A 24,176-nucleotide genomic window follows, 5' to 3' on the forward strand; every position below is an offset into this window, starting at 1 on the left:
GATATATAATCGCAGAACTATTTTTCAACGCAGAACTGATTGGGGGAAGAACTTCATGCAATCAGACATCGTGTCCCATCATATGTGTTCATTGGGTGATCAGAGCGCACACTTGATTCAGTTAAGAATCTTCACTTGCATCCAGCCCCCAATTTAGTCTTCATGAGCACATCCCCACTATTTAGTCTGTATGAGCATAGCCCTTTGCCAGAATCTAGCCCACCTGGGGATAGCCCTCTGCCGTATTTAATCTGCATGAGCATCTCCCTGTCCAACCATCTAGTCTGCCTGAGGATAGCCCAGTTCTCTTATTTTGTGTGCATGAGGATAGCCCCATGCCTCTATTTGTCCTGGAACTTATGCTTGGCCTCTCCGTTCCTTTTCTTTGCCTTGGTCTATCTGGTACCTTGTATGGTCACAACATGTCTGCTTTCCCACTTACCTTGAGTCAAGTGGCTTACATAACCTTCCAGGTCACAGGTCCTCGCCCTCTGAGATGGCTGACCTGCTCCCAATGTCAACTAAGCAGATGTTTGCAGTTGCGCTGTAATTGCTTCATTGAGTCAGAACTGTAGCAAGCTTGAGATGCCCTTACCAATTTCCAGTTATTATAGTGACATGCATTTGTACAATTTTCTTTACGGCGCTTGATTTCTCACTCATTCCATGTCAAAATCCCTTCACCGAAGTCCCCTTTCCTACAGGATGATTGAGTCCACCTGTAACCCCTCAAGAAACTCCTTCGCATGAAGACTTCAAGCTCTGGCCCATGAGTTGGCAGATTTAACATCACAGCTTTCCAGCAGCTCTGCTTCTTAGCCTCTCTGCGCCTTTTTGTTTTTCCCCAAGTCAGCTTTCCTATTTCTAGCTATGAAAGATTACCTTGTTGACACTGAGAATCAGGGTTAGCATCCTACTCAGGTAGGTACCTTTTCTAGAGAGCTTCTTTACTTCCTGTCCTAAATTACAAAGCAAAAAAAGCCCTGTGCATTGTCCATACAAAATCATGTTGAAGACTGAACCATAGAAGGATCTGGAAGGGAAGGGGAAGGCAGGCACGACAATGAAGTACCAGAATCATAAGGGCAGGACCCATGAAACACCAAACCCCTGATGGTTCAAAATTTCACTACTTGAAAATCTGGTTCTTATAACCAATTGTTTATTAATTTGCTGCACAGTTTTCTCACAGAAGGGTGGATATTCTTCCGATATTGTTTCCTCTAGCCCTACCTGCAGATAACGGAGCAAGGCAAACTGCCAGAAAAAAAATCCTAATTAATCTATTTTTTTTCTGTTGTGAAAGCCATAATTTATAAAATGGTGACCTTTTGGAAGGCTAACAATATGTTGATGAACTTCAAGTGAAGTGAAAAACTGTTTAGTATTAGTAGTGGCCACATTTTCTAGGAGCGCACATGGGGCATCAGAGCCTTTAAAGGTCAGAGACCTCCTTACTTGGAGAGATATTAAATGGCTTATGAAAATAGAGGTCAGCCATATGGTAGCTGACAGAAAAGAGCACTGCCCAATAGGGAAGTAAGATATTTGAGATTACTTTGACTGTCCTTTTGAAAGATTATATTTGACTGTCCTTAGAGCAAAGAATTAAATTTGCATATAAATGCCACGATTGCGAATGAATAAGTGTACAGGTCATAGACTAAACAGCAAATGATCTTCTGCATAAATGTTAATGTTATTGGTATACCGGAATGTTGTCATGAGAACTAGTGGGTATTTTTGCATGCCAAAATGCTTTTCAGTGACTTTTACATTTCTGCAGATTTTATTATACAGACTGAAATAGTCAAAATTAACCTTAACGCATAGGTACACAAGGAATGATTATGGAAACTCATTTTTAATATAATATTTATTTTTAGAGAGTTTTATACATGCATGAGGTGTATTTTTATCATATCTACTTCCCCTTGCCACCATCCAACTTTCTGGAATCCCCATTACATATCTCCTTCATGACTTTATGCCTTCTCCTCTATTTTTCCTCACTGAGTCCATATGCTGCCCATACACATGTCATCCACCAGAGCTCTGGAAGCCTATATCATAGAATGGTAGAAGATTGTTGTGGTTTTTCTTGTTTGTTTCCTAAAAGTCTCCTATATTTGGTTTGGCACCTCTTTTGTTCACTCTGGGAAATGTTCTCTTATGATTCTTTTTAAAATGTCTTCTATGCCTTTAAAACAAGATTATACTTCTATGACTAATAAACTCAGATTTGTTATTTTCAGAGTGTTACTTGTATATGGGAATGCTTATTATTATATGGGGACTTATTATTATTATTATTACTTTTAGTATCATTATTATTATCATCATCATCATCATCATCATCATATTTTTGTCCTGGTTAGATTGCTTCAGTTCCTCCTTCACCGTTCAAGCTCCAATAATCTGTTTTCTCTATAATGTATTCTGTTAATGAGATTTTGGAAGGTTTTTTTTTTTTAAATTTGACTCACTGTGCTTTTTTTTTTTTGCCAGCATTTCAAATTCAATTTTCTCAAGTATTTCTCTTTTTGTTGAATTCCTCTTTCATATCATCCATAGCCTTTTCTTATTCCATTAGGCTCTTTGTTAGTCTCTTTGAACATTCTTGTAATCACTATTTTGAGTTCTCTGGGCCTTCTTCTAGTCACACTAATAGCTTTTTTTTAATAGAAGTTATACTTTGTTAGGATTTTTTTTGGGGGGGGTTACACATGTTATTTCATTGCTTGGTTTAGTTTTTATTAACTACATTTATTTCAGTGAGGTATTTGCAATTGTAAAATAATACTTGGGTGTAATAGACTTGAATGTGTTGTTCAGAAAATAGTTCCTCAGTCCAGGAGCTCAGGGTACCTGGTGCAAGCTCTGGCTTATCCCCTAAGTACTATATTAAGTGGGAGAGCAATCCCAGGTAACGTCACTACTATTCAAATATACTAGTCAATCAATAACAATGGCCCCCTTGACCTCAGTAACTGTGGGAAGCTAACTAACCAGGGAGAACATGGAGTATATTCAGATTTTAGTTAATACGATTAGAAGTGTGGGGAAAGTAGAGTGGATAAGGAGAAGAATTAAATCTTGGGTCAACTTTGTGAAGTAGCAGGGAGGGGAAAGTTGGGATACTGTGTGGTAGATCACCAATGGGAAGTGAAAGGGAAGGATGCAAGGACTAGAAAACAACAGAAAAGAAGGACATAGGAATGGGGGTTTATGAGATGAGCTGGAAAGTGTACTAAAGAATGGTCAGCGTGAACTGGGTGGAGAATCACAGACAATGGTCTCAAAACCGCAAGAAATACACAAACAAGAACAAAACCATCACGACACATGTATGCAAGGGTGGAAATTAAGTAGAAAAGCATAAGAAATCAAGAGATGTGCTGGTAGAGCTGTCGTGAGTTGAAGGGTGAGCTTCTCAGATCCTTTTGTCTCTAGCAGGCTTTGTGTGGTACTGGTAACTCCCTGGGACCCCTGGCTTCTACCGCCATCTCCTCTGGTTCTGTAGATCTAGAATATATGAGGAACAGCTTTATTTCCCTCTTTATTTTATTCTCTCTATAGGGCAGCTTCTAGGCAGGTTGATGTGGTACCAGTTGGAGTGGGCTTCCAGCAGAGCTCCGCTCTTCAGTCTTCCTGCCTGTTTCTCTGCAGACACTTCCACTAGCTTCAGTCAGCCATCTATAGACACCTTTCTGCAGAGCAAAAGCTTAGTGTGTTTTAAATCTGTTTCCTTTCACAAGGTTCAGCAGCAGGGTTCCTACTCTCCTACCTTACGTGGCACACTCCACAGAATCTGGAAACTCGATATTTAAAGTTGTTTTTGCCTTGAAGGTCACTAAAACAAACATGAATGCTGAACATAAAAATTAGGTTAACCCAGTCAAGACATCGAGCCCCCTCAGGGAAACACTAGATTAATGGCATTGTCTGTCTATTGCTTGCTGGCAGACACACTTTATGCACCAGTAGATTCTAGTGTGTGACTGAGGCAAACCTGGCGACATATTTCCCCTTTCCTTAGACATTGCTTGAAGCGCCTTCCAAGGGGTGTAGTACCTTACCCTGTCACTGACAGGAAGAGGTTGCTTTTGATGACAGACTGTCAGAAAGGTAATATAGCAACACAGTTCCAGAAGAGGGTAAATCAGTAGGAAGACACTAGGAGTTCCTTCAGAGAGAAGTAGAGTAGAACACAGCAAGAAAAAGTGCACTAAATTTAAGGATAAAAGATTTGGGGAAATGAGTCGGCAATTCTCACCTCCGTTCTGACCCTGGAAGCTTGTCATTGCTGCTTGCTCATTCTCATAGTCTGAAACTCATAAATATTGGCCATACTGGGTGACATGGAGGATGACAATGTTCATCACAGAACTGGGGTTGTACTCCTGCATTCTGGCCTCTGTTTACGATTCTCTGCCTATCCTCAGGGAGATGGTGGCAGTTTTAACCCTGGAGCACAGTCACCCAGAACAAGCTCGAGGAATAAACAGCTGTTTACCTAGGTGTCCTATATCTACATGACCAAGTTAAACATGCCAAGCTGCTGTCAGTGAAATCGTGGGATCTTTCTCCAAGTTCAGTGCACAGAGACAAGAATCAGAATGTGAATGTGTGGGCTGGTGAATGTGTGCATTTCACTAAATGCCAATCAGGTCGCCATCTGAGTATCCCCAGTGATCCAACAATGGAACTGGGACGCGTTTTGCTGGTGTGGAAACTTAATTGCTCATTTTTTGAGGGAACATTAACTCTTTCAGGGTCCGTTGAGCAAATTAGCTCTCCTAGGTCATTAAACTTGTCTCAATATGACATGATGCCTTCACCTAGCACCGTATCATCAACCCATTACCCCACACTTGCTCTGAGCAGACACACTTTCTTTGTCTACTCGGGGAGAGAGAGAATGTGCTCATTTGAATGTAAGCAATTGTTACACAGCCAACATGACTTCCTTCCCTCGTTAGACTCTCGGGGCTCTTTAAGAGTTCGTCAGCTCATGGCAGATACCACTGCTTCACCAACAAACCAGTGGCTGAGATAGATGTCTGATTGACCCCATTTAGAATGTTTGGGGCATTATGTTGCTGCTAAATATCTCTTCATATTTGCAAAAGCCAAGGTTGATTAATTTCACATAGTTCTGCAGTCTAGAGATATTTATTAGAAGACCCTTCCCTGACAGGTTATGTTATCAGGACCTATTTGAGGGCAATAGTGTGACACCATTTAAGAACAGTCTGGGAAAGAGGAGAACTGTGCAGAAAGTTTGGATTCTACAAACACTGGGGACATCGCTGGCCTTTAGAAGACGGGTAAGGAAGAGACCCACGAAATGGGAAAGGTCTGTCACTGTTGGCAGATAATAAGGGAGAAGGGATGGCAACTTCCCTCATCTTTTATGTCTGAAGCTACCTTGATGAGTTAGGTGCAGGGCAGGGGGTGAGGATGCTGAAGGGGTGTGGCATCCTCTCTCTAAGGGATTTAGAATAGTGTTCATTTCAAGCATGTCCGAGTCATCTTGGATCTTATCAAAATGCTAACTCGGCCTCAGCAGGTCTGACATAGATTCAGGGATTCTGCACGTTCATAGTCTTCTCCATGATGTTGATGGGCCATACTGAATTGTGATGGTTTTATATGATGCATGTGTTCAAGAACATGGTCTTGAATAGCATGAATATAATAAAATTGTACAATATCCTGAAGAAGTAAATTTCAGATGGTTTTAAGTTAACTACTAAAAATATCACAAAAGATTGGTATTTTTTTAAGTGTTGTATGCTTATATATGTACTGTTTCTACCAAGCTGAAGATTTGGACCAACGTAAAAACTTTTCATTTTCTGATGTAGTATTAAACCATTAAAACATTATTAACCATTCTGATTTTATTAATCAACTCCAGATTCTTCATAAAACTGTAAAAGTGGGAAAGTGGATTTTTTCTTCCCAGTTTGTTGATTCCTTATGTTGGCAGATAGTTCAGCAAATGTTGATGTCTGATTAAATAATCTTTCAAACAATTCATATGAGTGCTGGTCGATCTGTCCTGGAAGCCTTCTATTCTGTAAGACGTGCATTGCCCTTGTGTTCTTCATAGGTCAATGGCAAGGATCTGTCAAAGGCCACCCATGAAGAGGCAGTGGAAGCTTTTCGAAACGCCAAGGAGCCCATCGTGGTGCAGGTGTTAAGACGGACTCCCCTCAGCCGACCGACGTATGGCATGGTCCCAGAAGTCCAGCTCATGAATGCCAGCACACAGACGGACATCACGTTTGAACACATCATGGCCCTGGCCAAGCTTCGACCCCTTACTCCTCCAGTGCCAGACACCTGTCCATTTCTGCTTTCAGACAGGTATCTATCTCTCTTTCTCTCCTCCTCCTAACACCTTGTTTGTTGGTCATTTGCCGTCTAAAGCAGGCATTAGAAAGAGCCGGGGACAGACTCCCAGCTCTGTTTGGAAATATCTCCCCACTGCGTGTATGCTCTCAATTAGTTCTCAGCTATCCTTGCTGCTCTCCTCCCTGGTCACACAGTTAGCTGCACTCTGGAATCAGACTTCCCGAGGCACAGTGAGAAGCCCAGCTCTGCTTCCCTAGCCTTGCTCTCTCTACCCCTCAAGGCTCAGAGTAGAGTCAGGAAAATAACTTTTCTCACCAAAGCTGCCAGAAAGCCTCATTAAGGCTCAGGGGAAAGTGACATGCTGGCACTAAGTTCTCCTCCGTGGGTCACCTCTCTCTCCCTCGCTTTTCCTTTCTTTACGAAAGAATCCAGGAAATTGATTTAATTCAACTACAATTCTCCAAAGAAACCAATTACCAGATGTATTGAGATGCAAACAAGGAGTCTTGCTTTTCACAGAGTAAATAAACACAACACTCTGAAATAAGGAGCAATTAAAGGAATTTTCCTCCCAATTTTATAAAATTTAAAGGCAGGGTGTTTTATTTAAATAATGTCACCTGTCTGGTTTTTGTGTTCTCTGTGTTAAGTAATTTTCACACATTGCCCAGAGTTGCTTCCTAAGAGCAATGGTCCCTTCAGGCTGCATTTTCACTGCTTTCTCTATCCCAGCTTCTAGTTTGTAAAACACCCACTTTAGTGTGCCTGGTCCCAGCCTATTAGCTACTTCCATTGCCTGTTTCAGTGAGTCACGGGCACACAGCGGGCTCGCCTGGGAACCCTAAGGAACACTCGTAGGAGCCCCAGTCTTGCCTCTAGCCAATTAATTAAGGCATTTTAGAGTGGACTTGAGCAACAACGATTTTTCAAACATTCTCCGAGGCAATTCTAATGTCCAAGCAAGTTTTTGAAACTGTCTCGAGACTTGAGCTTGCAAGAGGGTACAGCCTGTGGTGTGTGTGTCTGTGTGTCTGTCTGTCTTCATCCCCCCACTACATATTCAGTAACTTTTGTACCAGGTACGAAAAAAGAAACTGTGGACAGCTGTAAAGTCAGTAGCCCCTTGTATTTCTATTCTGCAGCGAGAATGAACAATAAACAAGCAAATGAAATTCATGCTTTCTTGAATGAGTAGAGAGTTAGCTTTTATTACCTGACTTGAACACGTTTCAGGTAATATTCCAAGTGTTTTACATCACTGCTCTATTGAGTCCTTGTGGCAGCCTTGGGTCAGAATGCCTGTATTATTACCTTCCCCATGTTGAAGGCGAGGAGACACGTGTGAAGGTGCTTGGCTAAGACCACACAGCGAGGAAGTTCCAGAGTCTGACTTCTGCTCTGGGTAGAGACTGGCATCCCTTAAGTGGCATGGACAGATACTTCCCCCAGGTCCTGTAGCTCTCCACTTTGCTGCAACATCTCTGTCCTCACCGTGTGACCCCGCAGTATCCATATTTTTCTTTTAATTATTTCCTTATATTAAAATTGCCACTCTGCTGTCTTCCTCATTCATTAAGGCAAGAATTAGATTCTGTGCATGAGCATGTTTCCAGCCCTTGGCCCAGAGCCTGGCATCTGGTGGGCACTCAGGAAATGTTTGTGAAATGACTAAGGTCTTCCTTATGGCAGCATTCCCTTCTTACCAGCTGAAGAGCAAAGGGAACACATCAATGCCCCAGAAAAAGAGCTGTCACCTTCTCCTTGTTTGCAGAGCAAGGGGGATGTATCCACCCAATAGACAAGCAGTCAGGATGCTCCCTTGTACCGCTATTGCTGCCTGGTCTCACATCGCTTAGCTTTAGCCGAGCAGCAGCCATAGACGTAGTAAGAAGATGCAGGTGAGAATTTAATCCGACCCTGTAAGAGGACATCAACAAAGGACTCACCATTTAGACAAAGCAGAGCTAGTATATGCTAATTGAACCTACTGGACAATGTCTACAATAGCAGAAAGCTGTCACTAGGAATGCATTTATTATTTGTGCTCATGCCTTTTATCAAAGGCAAGGGTTGGGCCATGAGAGAGAACGTGAGGTAGAGTCCTGAGAAACAGACAGCAATGTGGGTATATTTTATCATCTGAAAAACGTGTGCTTTTGAAAATGCCAATAAACATCCAGATTGGACCTGTGGCCTTGTACCATCATAGGCAGCAATTTTAAATGCAACATGCCTATGCAGGGGTTGTCACGTGCAGGGCAATGGAAGCAAGTCAGATGGTCCATGAAGCACCACGAACCATGGGAAAATTCACATTGTTGTCTTTGCAAAATGGAACTAGAGTCCAGAGCCTTCCCCCTAGCCTTCAGAAATAGGGCATTGATGGGCTTTACCAATGGGGAGAAAGAAAAGCAAGGGCTTCAATTGAAGACAGAATCACTTTAGCCATAAGCAGATCTTACTCCAGAGCTGGAAAGGCTAAGGTGACATTCCAAACTCCATTTTAATCATGGAGGCAATCCTTGGGATCCATAGCTACCTTGCCACTGCCTTCCCCGCAGCTGTCACTCTCTCCATCCTATGGAGCATGGATTTTATGAAGACAATGAGTACGTCCCCAGCTTGCCGGCTGAGGCAGAAAGAGCAGAAGACTTCGAGTATGAGGTAAGAACATCTTCTTTCATGTTTCTTTAATACGCTGCGGTTGAGGGGTTTGGCATAACAAAGAAATTCGTTTAGCCTCAGAAAGAGCATGTCTACTGTATGCCTAGAATAATGTCTTTCAAATAGCTTGACATTAGTTATTTATCTGTAGTATTTTAAGTATATTGTAGAATGTTTGTGTAGTGGTATCAGCTTGAAAACAATTGGCTTACAACTTTATTTTATATATATATATATATATATATATATATATATATATATATATATGCAATACATACCCACAATTGTGGGTGGGTAGGTTTTTTTATGACAGCTACATTTACCCTTTTTAGCATAAGTGACTTTTTGGAGTTTAAAAAGGAAATTGTTATTTTCCTTGTGTAGTCTGGTATTAATTGGTTAAATGTATTTAATTTAATTTCATTATATTTCCTTTCTCAAACCTATGTTCTCTGTGTTGTGATTCCGGTGTGAATAGGAAGGGCGGTTTCATGACTGCATTAGGAACAGAGACAGACTCTGTTCAGCCCTGCTTAGGCCGTTAAGCATCCTTACGTGGATCATTAGGCCGTCCATGTGCAGCTTGTGACACTTTGCAAAGCCCATCTAAGGATTGCTAACACGTATCACAAAAGCTAGAGGGCTTCTCTTGGCATTTCTTCACTTCTGCAGCCTATAAATCTCGGCTTTAGCGTACTTTGACATTTGGAAATGCAGTAGATTAAGAACGAGGAGAGGCTGGCAAACAGGCAAAGCACCCACGATTAGCTGCCCTTTACCGCCCAGATGATGTCATACAAGTTCAGCAAAGTGTTCGTTCCATCTTACAAGCAGGAAATCCTGAAATCTCTTCCCTGAGGAGGATCTGAAATCAAATAAGGCCGACTCAGCGAAGCTCACCCAAAGCAAACAGGCGTTTATTTGAAATTTTCCCTCCGCAAAAGTCATCAGCAGCGGTTATGGAAGTCATTACTTTCCTGCACCTGGGCTTTGCAGAGATGAGCACCAACACCTAGTATCTGACTTTTGTCATTGCTGTTTGTGTTAAATTTTTATCTCCTGCTGTCCCTTAAAAACCATTTTAGAAACTTGTTCACATATAGACACACGCTAAGATAGCCATTACATTTTATCTAATCATCAAAAGTGACAAAATTGACTCACCTATTCAAATAATTTAGCATAAATTCTTTTTCAGTTGACGTATATTTGGTTTAAGAGTTGGAATAACCTACATGACTTCAACTTTTTATTGAGTTTGTGTCTTATAGCTTTATAAAAATAAGACCAATGCTTTAGGTAGACCTGGGAGGAAGCGAAGCGTGTTAACAGAAAAAAAAATCTGTTAATTAATCAACATCTCATTGAAATACCATAGTGCAGGCAGATTTTCTTCCAATTCTGTAGGGCATACTGGGGCTGAACCATACCCTCATTTTAGTCAGTATTAGTAGGATGCCACCATCAAGACAGTGACATTGTTAAATGTTCAGATAAGCTCTCCATAGTCTGTAATCTCAACTAATCACACCATCATTATTTTGCTGCCTACTGTGATTTTTGTTGCTAAATGTACCTTTCTGAATGATAGCAATAAAGAATGTTCTCGTGCTTGGTGATGGTGCAACACACCTTTAATCCAAGAATTTGGGAGGCAGAAGCAGGCAGGTGTCTGGGTTCAAGGCCATCCTGGTCTACATAGTGAGTTCCAGAATAGCCAGGGCTACACAGAGAAACCCTGTCTCAAAAAGGTAAAACAGAGCAAACACACCAAGAATATTCTTATGAATTTAAAAAGGGAATCCAAACATTTTCTATGACAGTCTTCAGCTATGAAAACACACATATATGAGAACACCACACATCGTTAATGGTCAGGAGGAGACACAAGCAAATGCCTGAAGGATGTCTCCTAATTTAATAGAAAACAATTGTTCTACCCAGATCTCTTCAGTTTGCTATGGTAACACACAGGAGTGGCTCACAGCAGCCCCTGTGACACATCAAGTTGATTATAAGATTTAGTCCAGCCACTGCCATCAGCAGAGACTGTCCTGAACACAACTTGCAGAGGAGAGACCTAAAAATGCTGACCCTGTCTTCATCTTTTGCACAGTTACTGTTGGACCTGACAGCTGACTAGTGGGGTGTTTCTGTGACTGAGATGAACTAAATTCCTCTGGGTTTTCATCATCACCCTGTACATCCAAGAGTAAAATGATGTGAGCATCAGGAATGAGCAGCATTTGCCAAGTACAGGAGACAGATCCTGTGGTCAAAGAGGAGACTCCAACTCAGAATGAGAGAGCGTTGGTCCTTTTCTTTCTAAACGGACATACATATCACCCTGGTAGTCTAAAAGGCAGGAAGTCCACACACACACATATACACTTTTATGTACTTACACACATTTGTTTGTACCAAGGTGCTCAGCACAGCAAAGGATAAACTTGGTAATGGTCCTGTCTTCCTATCCCCATGTAGCTTCATTTCTAAAGAAGAGACGTGGACCAGGAACGTGCATTCTAGTGAAGGGGGAGATCAGGAGCGAAGAACCAGAAGAGTGGGTCACTGAGGAGGAAAAATCATGGGATCAGGGCAGGTTGTTCCTGCCTTATCATAGTGATCAGACAATTCTTTTTTCTCATGAGTTACCCAGGGAAATGGAGAGATGGAGTCACGTGGGAGGAACTTTCCAGAAAGAAGGAAATGCAAATCAAAGGCCCAAGCAGCCTTGTATTAGCTGCTTTTATATTGTCATGAAAAAAATACCATGACCAAGGCAACTTAGAAAAGACAGGGCTTGCTAGAGTGTATAAATACAAAGGGATAAGAGCCCCTGCTGGTGGAGTGAGGTCATGGCGGCTAGAGTAAAGGGTGGTTGTCTATTCTCACCTCCTAAACTGTAGGCTGGAAGCTGAGAACAGAATGGTCTGGGAGTGACAAAATTCCTTAAACTCTCAAAGCCCGCCCCGAGTGACACACTTCTTGCAGCAAGGCCACACATCCTAAGCCTCCCCAAACAGTGGCATCAGCTGGAGACTAGGCATTCAAATGCCCAAACCAAGACCACAGGGAGCATTTCTCTCTCAAACCACCACAAGACATAGGGTAGGGTGCTTAAGAAACGGGAAGATAATGAGGTCATTGCTCCAGCTGAAGGCCACACCTGACTGGGAGGAGGTGAGGCAATGAGGTGTCTGGAGTGGCCTTGGCCTTTACCTTGGAGGTGGAGTTGCTGGAGCAGAAAAGGGCCACATGCTGACTCCTGCCATAGCACTCTCGCAGTGGGGTGGGCATGGCAGGGGAAGAACAAAGGAGTCAGCAGGGAAACCAGTAGAGAGGGAGACGTGACTTCTACCTGCATAATGTTGGAAATGGGGCAGCGCACAGTTTGTAAGGCTGACACCCAAGCAGCCCTGAGGCTGTGTCTACATCTCTGTGTACCCATGTCTTACCTTGTCATCTAACAGTGTCCTGTGTAGTAATTTTTTTTCTGACTTTAAAAACACAAGGCTGGACGAAGCCTACAGACACACACTGCTGAGAGGAGCATAGCAGCAGCATCCCCGTGCTACAGACTGCGTTCTGCGACTGCTGCTTGCCCCAACGCAGACCATGCAAGGATCCAGTCAAGTTTTTAGAGACCAACTTAGGGCTCAGACCCAGAGATGATTATGTACGTATAGAAAGATATAAGTACATGAATTATTGACCCAATAGAACAGAACTTGTCTAACTATTTTATGAATGCACATGTAGAATATTTTAAACATGCAGATGATTAAAATGGGTAGATTACCAGCTTCCCTTAGAGCCAGGAGGACAGTGACTGTTTCTTCAGGGATGTTTTAGATCATGTGGCAACATTATGGTGACTCTGGTGTATTAGGGATCTCTAGAAAACGTTAATGGCACCCACTCCTCACCATGACCTATCACTGCTTTCCCCAAGAAAAAATATTTGACTGCTTTTAAAATTCCCCCACTGTGCTTCAGAACATCTCAGAGGACCAGTCTCCACGAAAAGATTCACGGCTTGACATTTCTCTCTAAAAAATGATGGCACTTGTTCTCTAATTAAAAAAGATATATGGTTTTAATTTTAATTTTTAAGGGGAAAAAGGAAAAATATCGAATATAAACATTGTACCTATCTCTTAAGAGCTAGGGTGCTCCCTGTCAGGGGACCACCGAGGATTAGACTTCTTTATTCTCACTGTTCATTTTTCCTCCTAGAGCCAGCCAAGGTTGACATAAATCATAAATAGCCCTCAGCAAGTCAGAAGCAGGACCAAAATCCAGCATCCACCAGAAATAATTTAAAGGGAAAGCCTCCTAGAAATATACCATTCCCCATCGAACTCCTAAGCAAGATATGTTTGCCTCTGCCTCCTCCGAGGGAGCTGGTTTTTGTTGTTCTTCCGATGTGTTTTGATTTTTGTAGGATTTGCCATTAAATCTCAAAAGTCCAGGCTGGTGGAAGAGTCAGAAATAACTAAATTTAGTAATATAACACATCTCGTTAGAATACAAGGAAAAATTTAACCAGCAGTTTGGACCTTCAGGTGGTTATAATCGAGCTATGCTAACTGAAACCCTGTATGCTCCCCACCTTGCAAGATCAAGGAGAAGTAATATACACACGTCTGAGTTAAGTACTCTCCCTGTGGTCATAATAGGATGGAATCATGAGGGATTTTGAAATTCATTTGAACTGGGATTAAAAGTGGAAAGGAAAGGAGAGGCCAAATGTCTATGTACATGTTAACTGTAGGGTGAAGCACAACTAAGAATAAGCATTTAGCATATGAATTTTCTTCCCTTGGCAAGACTTATACAAAGCAAAAGGAAACCCTTGTTCTGGGTGTCATTTTGCAAGATGCCATTCTTGGTGCTGGGTATATGCAGAATATTTGTGAAAATTTAAGGCTATCATATTTCTCTCACAGTTAAATAACAGTTATGCAGAATTTCCTTAAACACACACACACACACACACACACACCAGGATTAGCATTTACTAGGTACCAGTCATGCTTCTGAATGGCTTATTCACACAGTTGCCTCAGAGAAAAATCTCCCCCGTGTACCGCGTAGAGCACTAAATGCTTTTCTAGGTGGAAACAGAACTTCGTCTGTCTCTTAGTGCGGCCTCGGTAAATATTGGATGGTGGATAACAGGATTCTGGAAGCCCAAAGCTGTCTGTACAGAGCAGCTTATGAGGAGTTCAGACCCTTTTCCCGCTCTTCTGTCTGTCCAAGGGGATTTAAAGGAAGCTGGGACCACCATGCAGTGACAAAAATGTTCTCTCCCTTTCCAGCAGATGCTGTTTTTTTTGTTCATTTGTTTTGACACTAGTATCAGTTCCGATCCAGTAAGTATTTGTAAGGAGGGGACAAAAAGGGTATAAATAAAATAAAAAATACACTTAAAATAAAAAATACAGCTGTTATCTACATTAATTATAAATATATAAAGTTATAAAACTCATACTTGGTATAAATTTCAATTTCTTCCCATGTATACATATGTGTGTGTGAATTTTTGACATTCATGGAACATGTGTGGGGTTGCATGTGCATGCAAGTGTATGTACCTATGTAGTAGCTTGAAGCGCCCTTGTGAGTCATTGGTTATTCTCTGTTTTATTATTTGAGGCAAGGTCTCTCAGTTGAACTCAAAGCCTGTGATACAGCTAGAGCCAGTCTGGCTCCAGGGATCTCCTATCTCCACCTTCCATGTGCTGGGAATATAGATGGGTAACGATGCCCATCTGACATTTTCTGGGTTCTGGGGATCTGAATTCTAGTCTCCCCACTTGTATAGCAATCACTCTAAACACTGAGCCATCTCCCCAGCCCAAATGTGGCATGTTCTTTAACCTACCAGTCTGCCTCCTTCATAACCAGCGCACGAGTGTGCCCATTCAACATGAGGGAAATAGCAAAACAAAGAGCAGGCCAGTGCCCATGCGGAAGTCCGAGGATAATACTGAGGACCTCCTGTCCAAGAGTTCGAAAGCCAGTGATGAGAGGAGCCGATTTAGATCTGAAGTACCATGAATCCAGAGGCCATAAGGAGAATTTTCTATGTGTTCCAGCGGATTGAGAGCAGAGTGATTACAAGGTAGAAAGCATGAAGGATTCAATGCTCAGAACTATTAGTTGACTGGAGGTTGTATGTCAGCAACCTCTTTCTTTCCACCTGCCAGTCACCTTTCACAGCTGTAAAATATACAAAATAGATTTAGTCCACCACCTAAGACAGCAAAATCAATATTTAGAAAAATCCCTTAGTCGGAGTTAGGCTATGGACAATTCTGATTTGAACCCTGATCTAGATGAAGAGTGAACACACTTTTATTACTTGGACATTAAAGGTAATATGTTTGTGTGTCCATACGGAGTTGGCTCTTAGGGGGTTCCCGTTAATGGCCTTCTATACCCACCAATTATGTCAGCCTAAATCCTGAAGACTGGTCCAGTGATGTCATATATTAAACCTTTTTAACACAATTTCTCCTTCCTTCAACTACAGTTCTTTGGTCCTGAACAGTATTCTGTCTCTAGAGAGGCTCTGCCTCTGATGGTGAGTTCTTTGTCTCTGCAGTCATCGCAAAATGTCAGACAAATATGACTTATGTGTTCTTCTGCTTGATTGTTGGCCATTCACCATATTAAACAAAACACCCCCAAATTTGCTTCAAATCTATCTGAGACTAAGTATTCTGTGAACCCTATCACGATCCTGCCTCTGTAGGCCTGGGAAACACAGACCCTTAGGCCAACAGTACTTAAAGGAAGGTGTGGGCTTTCCATACTTCATGCCTTTGCTTGTGGGATCCTTCATCCATCCCTAGAGTCCCTTTCCGATGGTCTCTATCATTGATCCAAGTAGACCCAAGCACCATTCCGTCAGAAGCAGCCCACAACATCCACCTCACTTAGAAGTCCATTTTCTCCCACCAGAGCTTCGGAGCCTCATTCTGCATTCAGTTTCTGCCCTCGATTTTCTGCCCTGCGATCCAGCCATATGCACCTATAATTGTCTGTTGTTTTGTGAGACAGGCTCTCAGTCTAGCTAATGTGAAGTCTAGCTTCAAATTCCTAATTCTCCTGCTTCAAACTTTTGAGTTCTACAATTTTACAGGCCCACATCACATAGCTGTATTTCGTCTTGAGAGAAGATTGTATTCAGTATTGATTTATTTTATTTTATGCTCTGTGTGTGAACCTGAGTACATGTATGTGTATCACATGTGCGCAAGAGCCCTCGAAGATCAGAAGAGCTATCCAGTGCCCTGAACCTGGAGTTATGTATGGTCATGGACCACCATGTATGTACTGAAAAAGAGAGTCTAGTTCTTTACAACAGGATTTCCCAAGTCCTGGTTCTGAGTTTCTAGATCTTTACATCACCAGAAGAGTCCCTCAAACAACCATGAGTCTAGTGGAAGGAGAAGAATGAGTGAGACTAGAAATTTGAAAGACAATGTGAAAGCCTTTGTTTGCTCCACAATACTTCAGCTAATCTAACAATCATAAAAAACATAATTAAGCATATGCTTTTTGCCAGAAGGTAACTGAAGAATTTTTATCACCATTTTCACATGAAAGATGGTTTCAAGTGAAACCATCAGTTGAAACTACCAGCTTAACACCAGTAGACTATAAGTAGATGTTCAAGTTCATACATATGAGAAAGGACAAGGGGCCAGTGTCACTAGGACCCTCTTTTATCCTGAATAGTCCTGGAATGTGGGTAATTTATTAGCACAAATTTGGATATAACATCTTTCACATTCAGACAATATCCTCCTTGACCAATACCTTATAAGGCTGTATTTTCATATGTGGCAAATTTTAATTAAGGCTAATGGTTTAGAATCACATATAATACAGCTTTAATATCACAGGCAGAAGTAAGTCAGAGCCTTTTAATTTTAATGCCTATGTTTATTAAGTTTGAATTACTTTTCTAAATTGTGAGAGCCTATTAGAAACAAGGAAAGGTCTTCCTTCGAGCATGATTATAAAATGAGGGTTGAGAAGTCATCAAAGTTATTGTAATTCTTTGAGCTCTCTTACAGAATGAGATTAGTATTGCTGTTGATTGAGTTATATTATTTTATAAAGCAAACATGAAGCAAATCTACGTTTCACCTCACTGATTATAACAGCACTCAGCCTTATTTGAAAAGCAAACAGTGAAAGCAAATTGAACCTTCCAAGTTAGTTCTTCAACAAGGTAACCATGGACATGTGCACTGCCCTAGGAGTCTGGTTATGAAATGAAGATCCCGTATGTTGTGTGTATAAATGATATCTAGGTACTGACATTCTCTTTGCGTTTGAAGACACTCACATGCACGCTAAAGGCCACCTGTGTAAGGTTGTGTTTGAAGTGAATATTTACTACACATTTTTCCCAGTGACTTCTTAAACACTCTGCTTTCACAACAGTGGGAAAAGGAAAACTGCCTTCTCTAATACTTAGCACGTGTGCCAGGATCTCGGTGTTTCTTTCAGACACCATAGGATCTGTAAAGGGGAAATAACAAGCAGTGTGGGCCAGGCTCTAACTCCATTTCTTAGACGGCCCTTGGGGCTAATGTCTTGAATTCCAGAGTCTTACACGTGAGCTTCTCAGGGACACTCAGGCTTGGCTATAGACTCATTTGACAGTACCTGCTTCTCAGTATCCAACTGTAGCCACTATAAGCAACACGAGACAAATGCATGGTCAAATCTTTTCAATTCTTACAGCGTTTTAACATTACCAACATGTCAGTGTATACCTTTGTAGGTATAGAGGTAAACCCATATGGTATAGAGGATACTGTATTGGTTTTTATAGGGCAAGCTTGTCACTCACACGAGTACACTTACTGTGTCCAGTATTGTATCATATCAATAGGGAGTAAACATCATTTCTGTCCATAGTATCTCTAATTTTAGCTTTATGTTCAGAGCACATTTATGCATAACTCACATACATTTGCTAATTTTCAATAGTTAATATATCCTGTAGGGATTACAAAACACCACTTACATACAGCACTTGGATTTTTAACTAAAAAAAAACATAGAAAACAAATTTAGTTTGGATTTTCTTTTCCTACCATACTATATTGTCTTTAAAATGAATATTTGGAAACCTCAAGACAATGTGATTTGCCTGAGAATAAAAGTTCTTACTTCCTCCCTGGAGAGCAGTGCTCATCATATATTAAGTAATAACATATAATGTAGTTTATACAAACAAAAGGTATGTCCATAACCAAACATACTAAATGTCTTGTATCCAGTAGAGGCCTCAAATACAAACTGTTGTTATTATCATCTGCACTTGACCACCTGAGTCAGCCACAGCCTCCTATATTCTTCTGTGAATGACCTTCTTGCTACTATGATCAAACTGTTATGTTGGGTACTTATCTATGACCTTTGTCTGTGTTTTTGAATTGTCTTCATGGGACAAAGCTTTTTAGAACTAAAATTCATATATTAGTGTAGATTATTAGCTACTTCTTCAGATAAATACATATTGAAAAGAAAGTTTTCCATTTTAGGGTTTTTTTTAGTTTTTATTGTTTTTATTGCACCATACATTTTTCTCTGCTCCCCTTCCTCCCTCCCCTCTCTCCTTCTACCCTCCCTTGTAATCCCCACACTCCCAATTTACTCAGGAGTTCTTGTCTTTTCTCCTTTCTATGTAGATCCATATGTCTCTTTTAGGGTCCTCTTTGTTGTTTAGGTTCTCTGGAATTGTGGACTATAGTCTGGTTTTTCTTTGCTTTATATCTAAAGGCCACTATGAGTGAGTACATATTATATTTGTCTTTCTGGGTTTGGATCACCTCACTCAATATTTTTTTTCTAGATCTACCCACTCACCTACAAATTTCAAGATATCATTACTTTTTACCACTGAGTGCTTGTCAGGGGCTAACAAAAACACCTTTTTCCAGAATGGAGGCATGGGGATTTAGAAATACAGTAAAGAATACAAAGACACAAATGAAAGTAATAAAATGCAGAAACATATAGGATAGTATCAGGAGGGAATTTCCATGAGTACTGAAAATTTGCCCAAGTTTAATTTCTAATTGCTAATATAGCCCTGACCTCAAAAGTTAGGAGTAAGATAAAAGACTAAATTAACATACCAATTGAAAGTCTTGGTCACTCCCTAGACTCACACTCTGGACCAAACACTCTGTAGACAAACCACTCTCTGGGTGGAATCCCACATTATTTCCATAAAGGGAGCTGGAAATTTGTTGGATTCTTAGACTTTTGTTTGGTAGGAAAATACTACTTCCTTATTCCAGGAGCACAAGGTCTGGCAACTAGCCACACCTGTAGCCTTGAGAGAGCAGAACTCTCTAATTTACAAGTAGGTGGGACCTTCCTCTAAGGTGGTAGCACAATAACTTTGAACCTTGAAGGGAGTCCCAAACTCTCTGACCTTTGGCCTTTTGAGGCCTATACAAGTAGTTGAGGGGCATCTAGTTGTTTACAGGTTCTGACTATTACGAATAATGCTGCTATGAACATAGTTGAGCACATGTCCTTGTGGTATGATTGAGCATCCTTTGGGTATATACCCAAAAGTAGTATTGCTAGGTCTTGAGGTAGATTGTTTCCTAATTTTCTGAGAAATCTCCATGCTGATTTCCAAAGTGGCTGTACAAGTTTACACTCCCAACCAGCAATGGAGGAGTGGTCCACTTATTCCATATCCTCTCTAGCATAAGCTGTCATCCGTGTTTTTGATCTTGAATTCTGACAGGTTCTGAATGTTTTCAAAATATGTATGGGCTACAATCTCACCAGTGACATATGAGAGTGGTCTTACTAACAGTCAGTGGTTTATTTCCCTTCTATCTGCCATTTGTGGTGTAGTTTAAGAACCTAGAAGAGACTATTTTGAATGTTTTCATCACAGGAAATGAAATACCCAAAGAGATAAATTTACCCTATTTAAGTATTACACAGTATATGTGTGTGTTGAAACATTACATGCTACTCCAAAATGTGTAAAACCTGTGTCAACTAAAACATTACAATTAAATTTTAATGATTCCTGAATTAAATATTAAGTTTATGAAAGTAATACACTCCTATCAGTGTAGCTAGTAGGATTAACATTATAGATAATAGTTTCATGTACCTACTTCCATATTAGCTGTATATGGAAATAAGAGTTCCCAGTGCATCACTGATTAAAGTCCTGGTATGAATAACAATGGGCTCACATTTTCAAAATATGTAGGTGTTTCAAATAAAACCAGGGGTTGCTGCCAGAATAAGTGTTTTTGCTTCCCTAATCTTCTTAACTACCTGGTGTTATTTAGTGAGTCCTTCAACAGCACAGCTCTGTTACTGGGTACACACCATTTACTGGTGTGCCTAGACTCCCAGATGGGTACTTAGAGATCTCTGGCCCTTAAAATAAACGTTTCTAGGTAGAGTGGCACATGCCAGACAGTTGGCTGTGGTGTTGATTTCTTCCCGCCTCCATCGTCATGAAGGCACCTCAGTTCTGCCTGGGCCATCTTTGCAGGAAGCCTACCTCCTCCCTGTATTCATTTTACTGTGCCATACTGTGCCACTGACTCACCATGCTGGTGAGGACTCTCCTGCCATCCCCTGTGCATAGAGTCTCAAGAACAATTCTGTGTATGTTTTCAATTTTATTTTTTACAATGGTGTGAAATTTTTAATTCCTCCTTTATTAAGACACATTGTGGTTTTGTATAACCACAAATTTTAGATCATCATCAGTAGCATTTTATTTCCACCACAGCCCCCAGTTTCACAAGCAGATACCCCAAGTAGGTACATATACTTTAGCTGCAGCTTTGTGGGTTTTCCAATGTTCCACTTTGAAGAATCCAAGCCTTTATTAAGAAGTGTAAAGTCCATGGCACACAGATGCTCTTCCCATCCCTTTCTTGTGCTCACCTTCCCCTAACCCAAAACACTTTAGGATGCTATTAATATGTGCACACACTGCCTGGCATTCACTAAGCAAGCTGTTGGTCTTGATCACTTATATTTATTTCCCTTTAACTGGGATAGTCCTTGTCTTCTATTCTGGTCTTAATTCTCTGTTGTGAGGAAGCCACTTGTTGGATCCCAGATGCTTAGCCCCAAAATAATCACACAGAAACTATATTTTTTAAAACACGGCTTGGTCCATTAGCTCTAGCTTTTTATTGGATAACTCTTTCATATTAATTTAACCCATCTCTGTTAAACTGTGTATCACCACGAGGCTGTGGTTTACTGGGTAAAGTTCAAGCATCTGTCTCCAGCGGGGCTACATGGCTTCTCTCTTACTCCGCCCTTCTTTCTCCCAACATTCACTTTAGTTTTCCCCACCTAGCTCTTTCTTCCCTGCTCTGCTATAGGCTCAAGCAGTCCTTTATTAACCAATGGTATTCACAGCATACAGAGTGGAATCCCACATCAATTCTCTATATCAGAATATCTCCCACACAGTGGACAGAAATAGAAAGACAAAGAGTAAAATATTTTTTGAACTGTTAAATATGTAATAAACTACAGTTGAAGCAGCCCTGCATCTCGACTTCTAGATGCTATACCCTTTTCTACTTGCTGGAGTGTGTCATTATGTGTACTCCCACTTTGAGTTTCCTTAAATTTCTGACCCTTTTCAGCATGAGGGATCTTGTACTATGTATCTTTCTCCAATGTGTGAAGTACATGCTAGAATGATTTCTATGACTAAGTCTTAAATACATTTGCAAGCAAACAAATAAATGTTTAAATCTCTTGAAGGATTGTGGGACAGAAGAATCTATTTTCAATAAAAATGTCATAATGAAAAAACCTACTATACTTACATGTCTTCACTTTTTTCCTGAAAATCATTTGTTCTTCAAACTATGAAGGAAAATATGACCATGTTTTTCTACTTCAAATTTAAAATCACTTTTGGGTGTTTCATTAAACATGAAAATTATAACACAAGTGTACTCATAAACCCATGACTGCCTTTTGTCAGATAACAGAGTGATAATGGAACAAACACCTTTTCTGGATCCCTTGGAGCCTGGAGAAGGAAGTCAGTGGCCACGATGGAGTGAATAGATGAAGTGCTGGGCAGTGCTGTTTTGACATGGAACAAGAAATACTCCATGATAGCACAAAGTTGGTCATCACTTTTATGGAACTGAGCTGTGCATTTGTGTAGATCATTATGTTCTGAATGACAAGTATTGTTACTGAAGACAACACACTTAAAACAGAGTATTTCTATATGGTGTTAGTATCATTTACTGCAGAAGGCACTGTTTGGTACTTAGCCCCATGCTGTAAGCTGGAGGGCTACAAAAAAATCATTTAACAGCCTGAGTTCAAGTTCAACTGTTCTTCTGTGCCCCTGCTTGTGGTTTGTGTCATTGTTCCCAGACCCACCCCCAGAGACATTCCTTTTCCATAGCTCTACTTGTTTTTCAGAAGCCATTGATTTTTTTCCTCTCTCCTGAGTTAAAAGACCAGACTTGTATATTTTCAGTTATTATCCTAATCTTTTTGTTTTAATTATTATACCACTTGGTCAATGGCTTATGTGTATTTCTACCTAGCTCTTACATCTTAAATTAAATCATTTCTATTATTTCATGTATCACCACGAGGTTGTGACTTACCAGGTAAAGTTCCAGCATCTTTCTCCTTCAGCAGCTACATGGCATCTTTTTAATTCCATCTACTCTCTTGCTCCATCTCTGTTCTGTTTCCTGCCTGGATTTACTCTTTTAAGCCATTGACTCAAACAGCTTTATTCATTAACCAATAAACACAACACATATACAGAAGGACTTCCCATGTCATCTCCCCTTTTCTTTAGACACACACAGATAGGACAGATGATAGAGTATTTTTCTTAATTTGCCAAATGTACTATTGTAACTATAATTCTTGCTTGATAACTGTTTTGTATATATAATTTTACTATGTTAAAGTTAAAACCTTTTTTTTATGTTATTGTGACCTTTAACAGCTGACCCATCTCTCCAGTTCAGGAAACCACACATTTTAAAGACAAAATTCCACCCCAATTGACAATGAAAAGGATGGTGGTATAGAGCAACCAAATAATTTACTATATAAAGCTTGCATTTTTTCAAGTAGTTATTATTGAGAATAGGTATGTTACATACAATATATTCTAATTATGATTCCCCTTCCTCTCCACCCCTTTTCTTTTTCTTTCCCACTAGGAAAGCAATAGGCATCTAAAATATAAGATAAAAAAAGACAAAAATAGGACAAAACAGAAAAAAAGAGCCCACCAAAAGCCTATGAAATACATTTAGACACAGAGACACATGCATTTACACACAAAGAAATCCTATAAAAAGAACAAAAAAAAATAGAAACTGTGATATATAAGCCAAAGAACTGATGTGGGGAAAATACAAAACAAAGTATTATGAGACAAAAAAAAAAATATCACTGAGTTCATTTTGTATCTACTGCTAGACTATCTATTGCTGACCATGGGACTTTCTCCTAAGTGTGGTTTTTGTATACCCATTGAGACTTTGTTGGAGAAAACTATTTTTTTTTCTTACTAGTAGTTATCAATTAGAGATAGAGTTTGGGGTAGGGATGGGGTCATGTGTCCACTTTCTTCCTCAGCACTGTGATCCACTTGTCTTAGACCTGTGTAGGCTCTCTGCATGCTACCACAGTCTCTTTGAGTCCATATGCACACAAGTTCTGTTGTATCAAGAAGGCATGGTTTCCTTGGTGTCTTTCTTCCACACTGGCTCTTACAATCTTTCTGTGTAAAAGGAGACTGCACATTTGTTTCCTGGCTACCTAGACCTGAATAATCACACAAAAACTGTATTAATTACAACACTACTTGATCAATGACTCAGGCATATTTTTAGCTAGTTCTCACATCCTAAATTAACCAACTTCTATCATTTTATGTATCACCATGAGGCTGTGGCCTACCAGGACAGTTTCAGTGTCTTTCTCCTTCATCAGCCACATGGCATTGCCTGACTCCACCTTCTCCTTCCCAGCATTCAGTTTAGTTTTCCTGCTTACCTTTATTCTGCCCTGCCATAGACCAAAGCAGCTTTTTTATTAACCAATGG

General features: G+C 40.5%; 1 protein-coding gene across 1 annotated transcript in view; it reads left to right on the forward strand.

Moving 5' to 3' along the window:
• The window catches only part of Pdzrn4 (PDZ domain containing ring finger 4), a 154,625-nt gene that overhangs the window by 68,769 nt on the left and 61,680 nt on the right, over positions 1–24,176 (forward strand). The window contains exons 2-3 of the mRNA XM_057791965.1: positions 6,119–6,375; positions 8,925–9,027. Of these exons, the coding sequence (XP_057647948.1) occupies positions 6,119–6,375; positions 8,925–9,027 (360 nt within the window). The remainder of the gene's footprint in view (positions 1–6,118; positions 6,376–8,924; positions 9,028–24,176) is intronic.

Source organism: Chionomys nivalis, chromosome 17, assembly GCF_950005125.1.
Source record: "Chionomys nivalis chromosome 17, mChiNiv1.1, whole genome shotgun sequence".
In the NCBI taxonomy this organism is placed as follows: Eukaryota; Metazoa; Chordata; class Mammalia; order Rodentia; family Cricetidae; genus Chionomys; species Chionomys nivalis.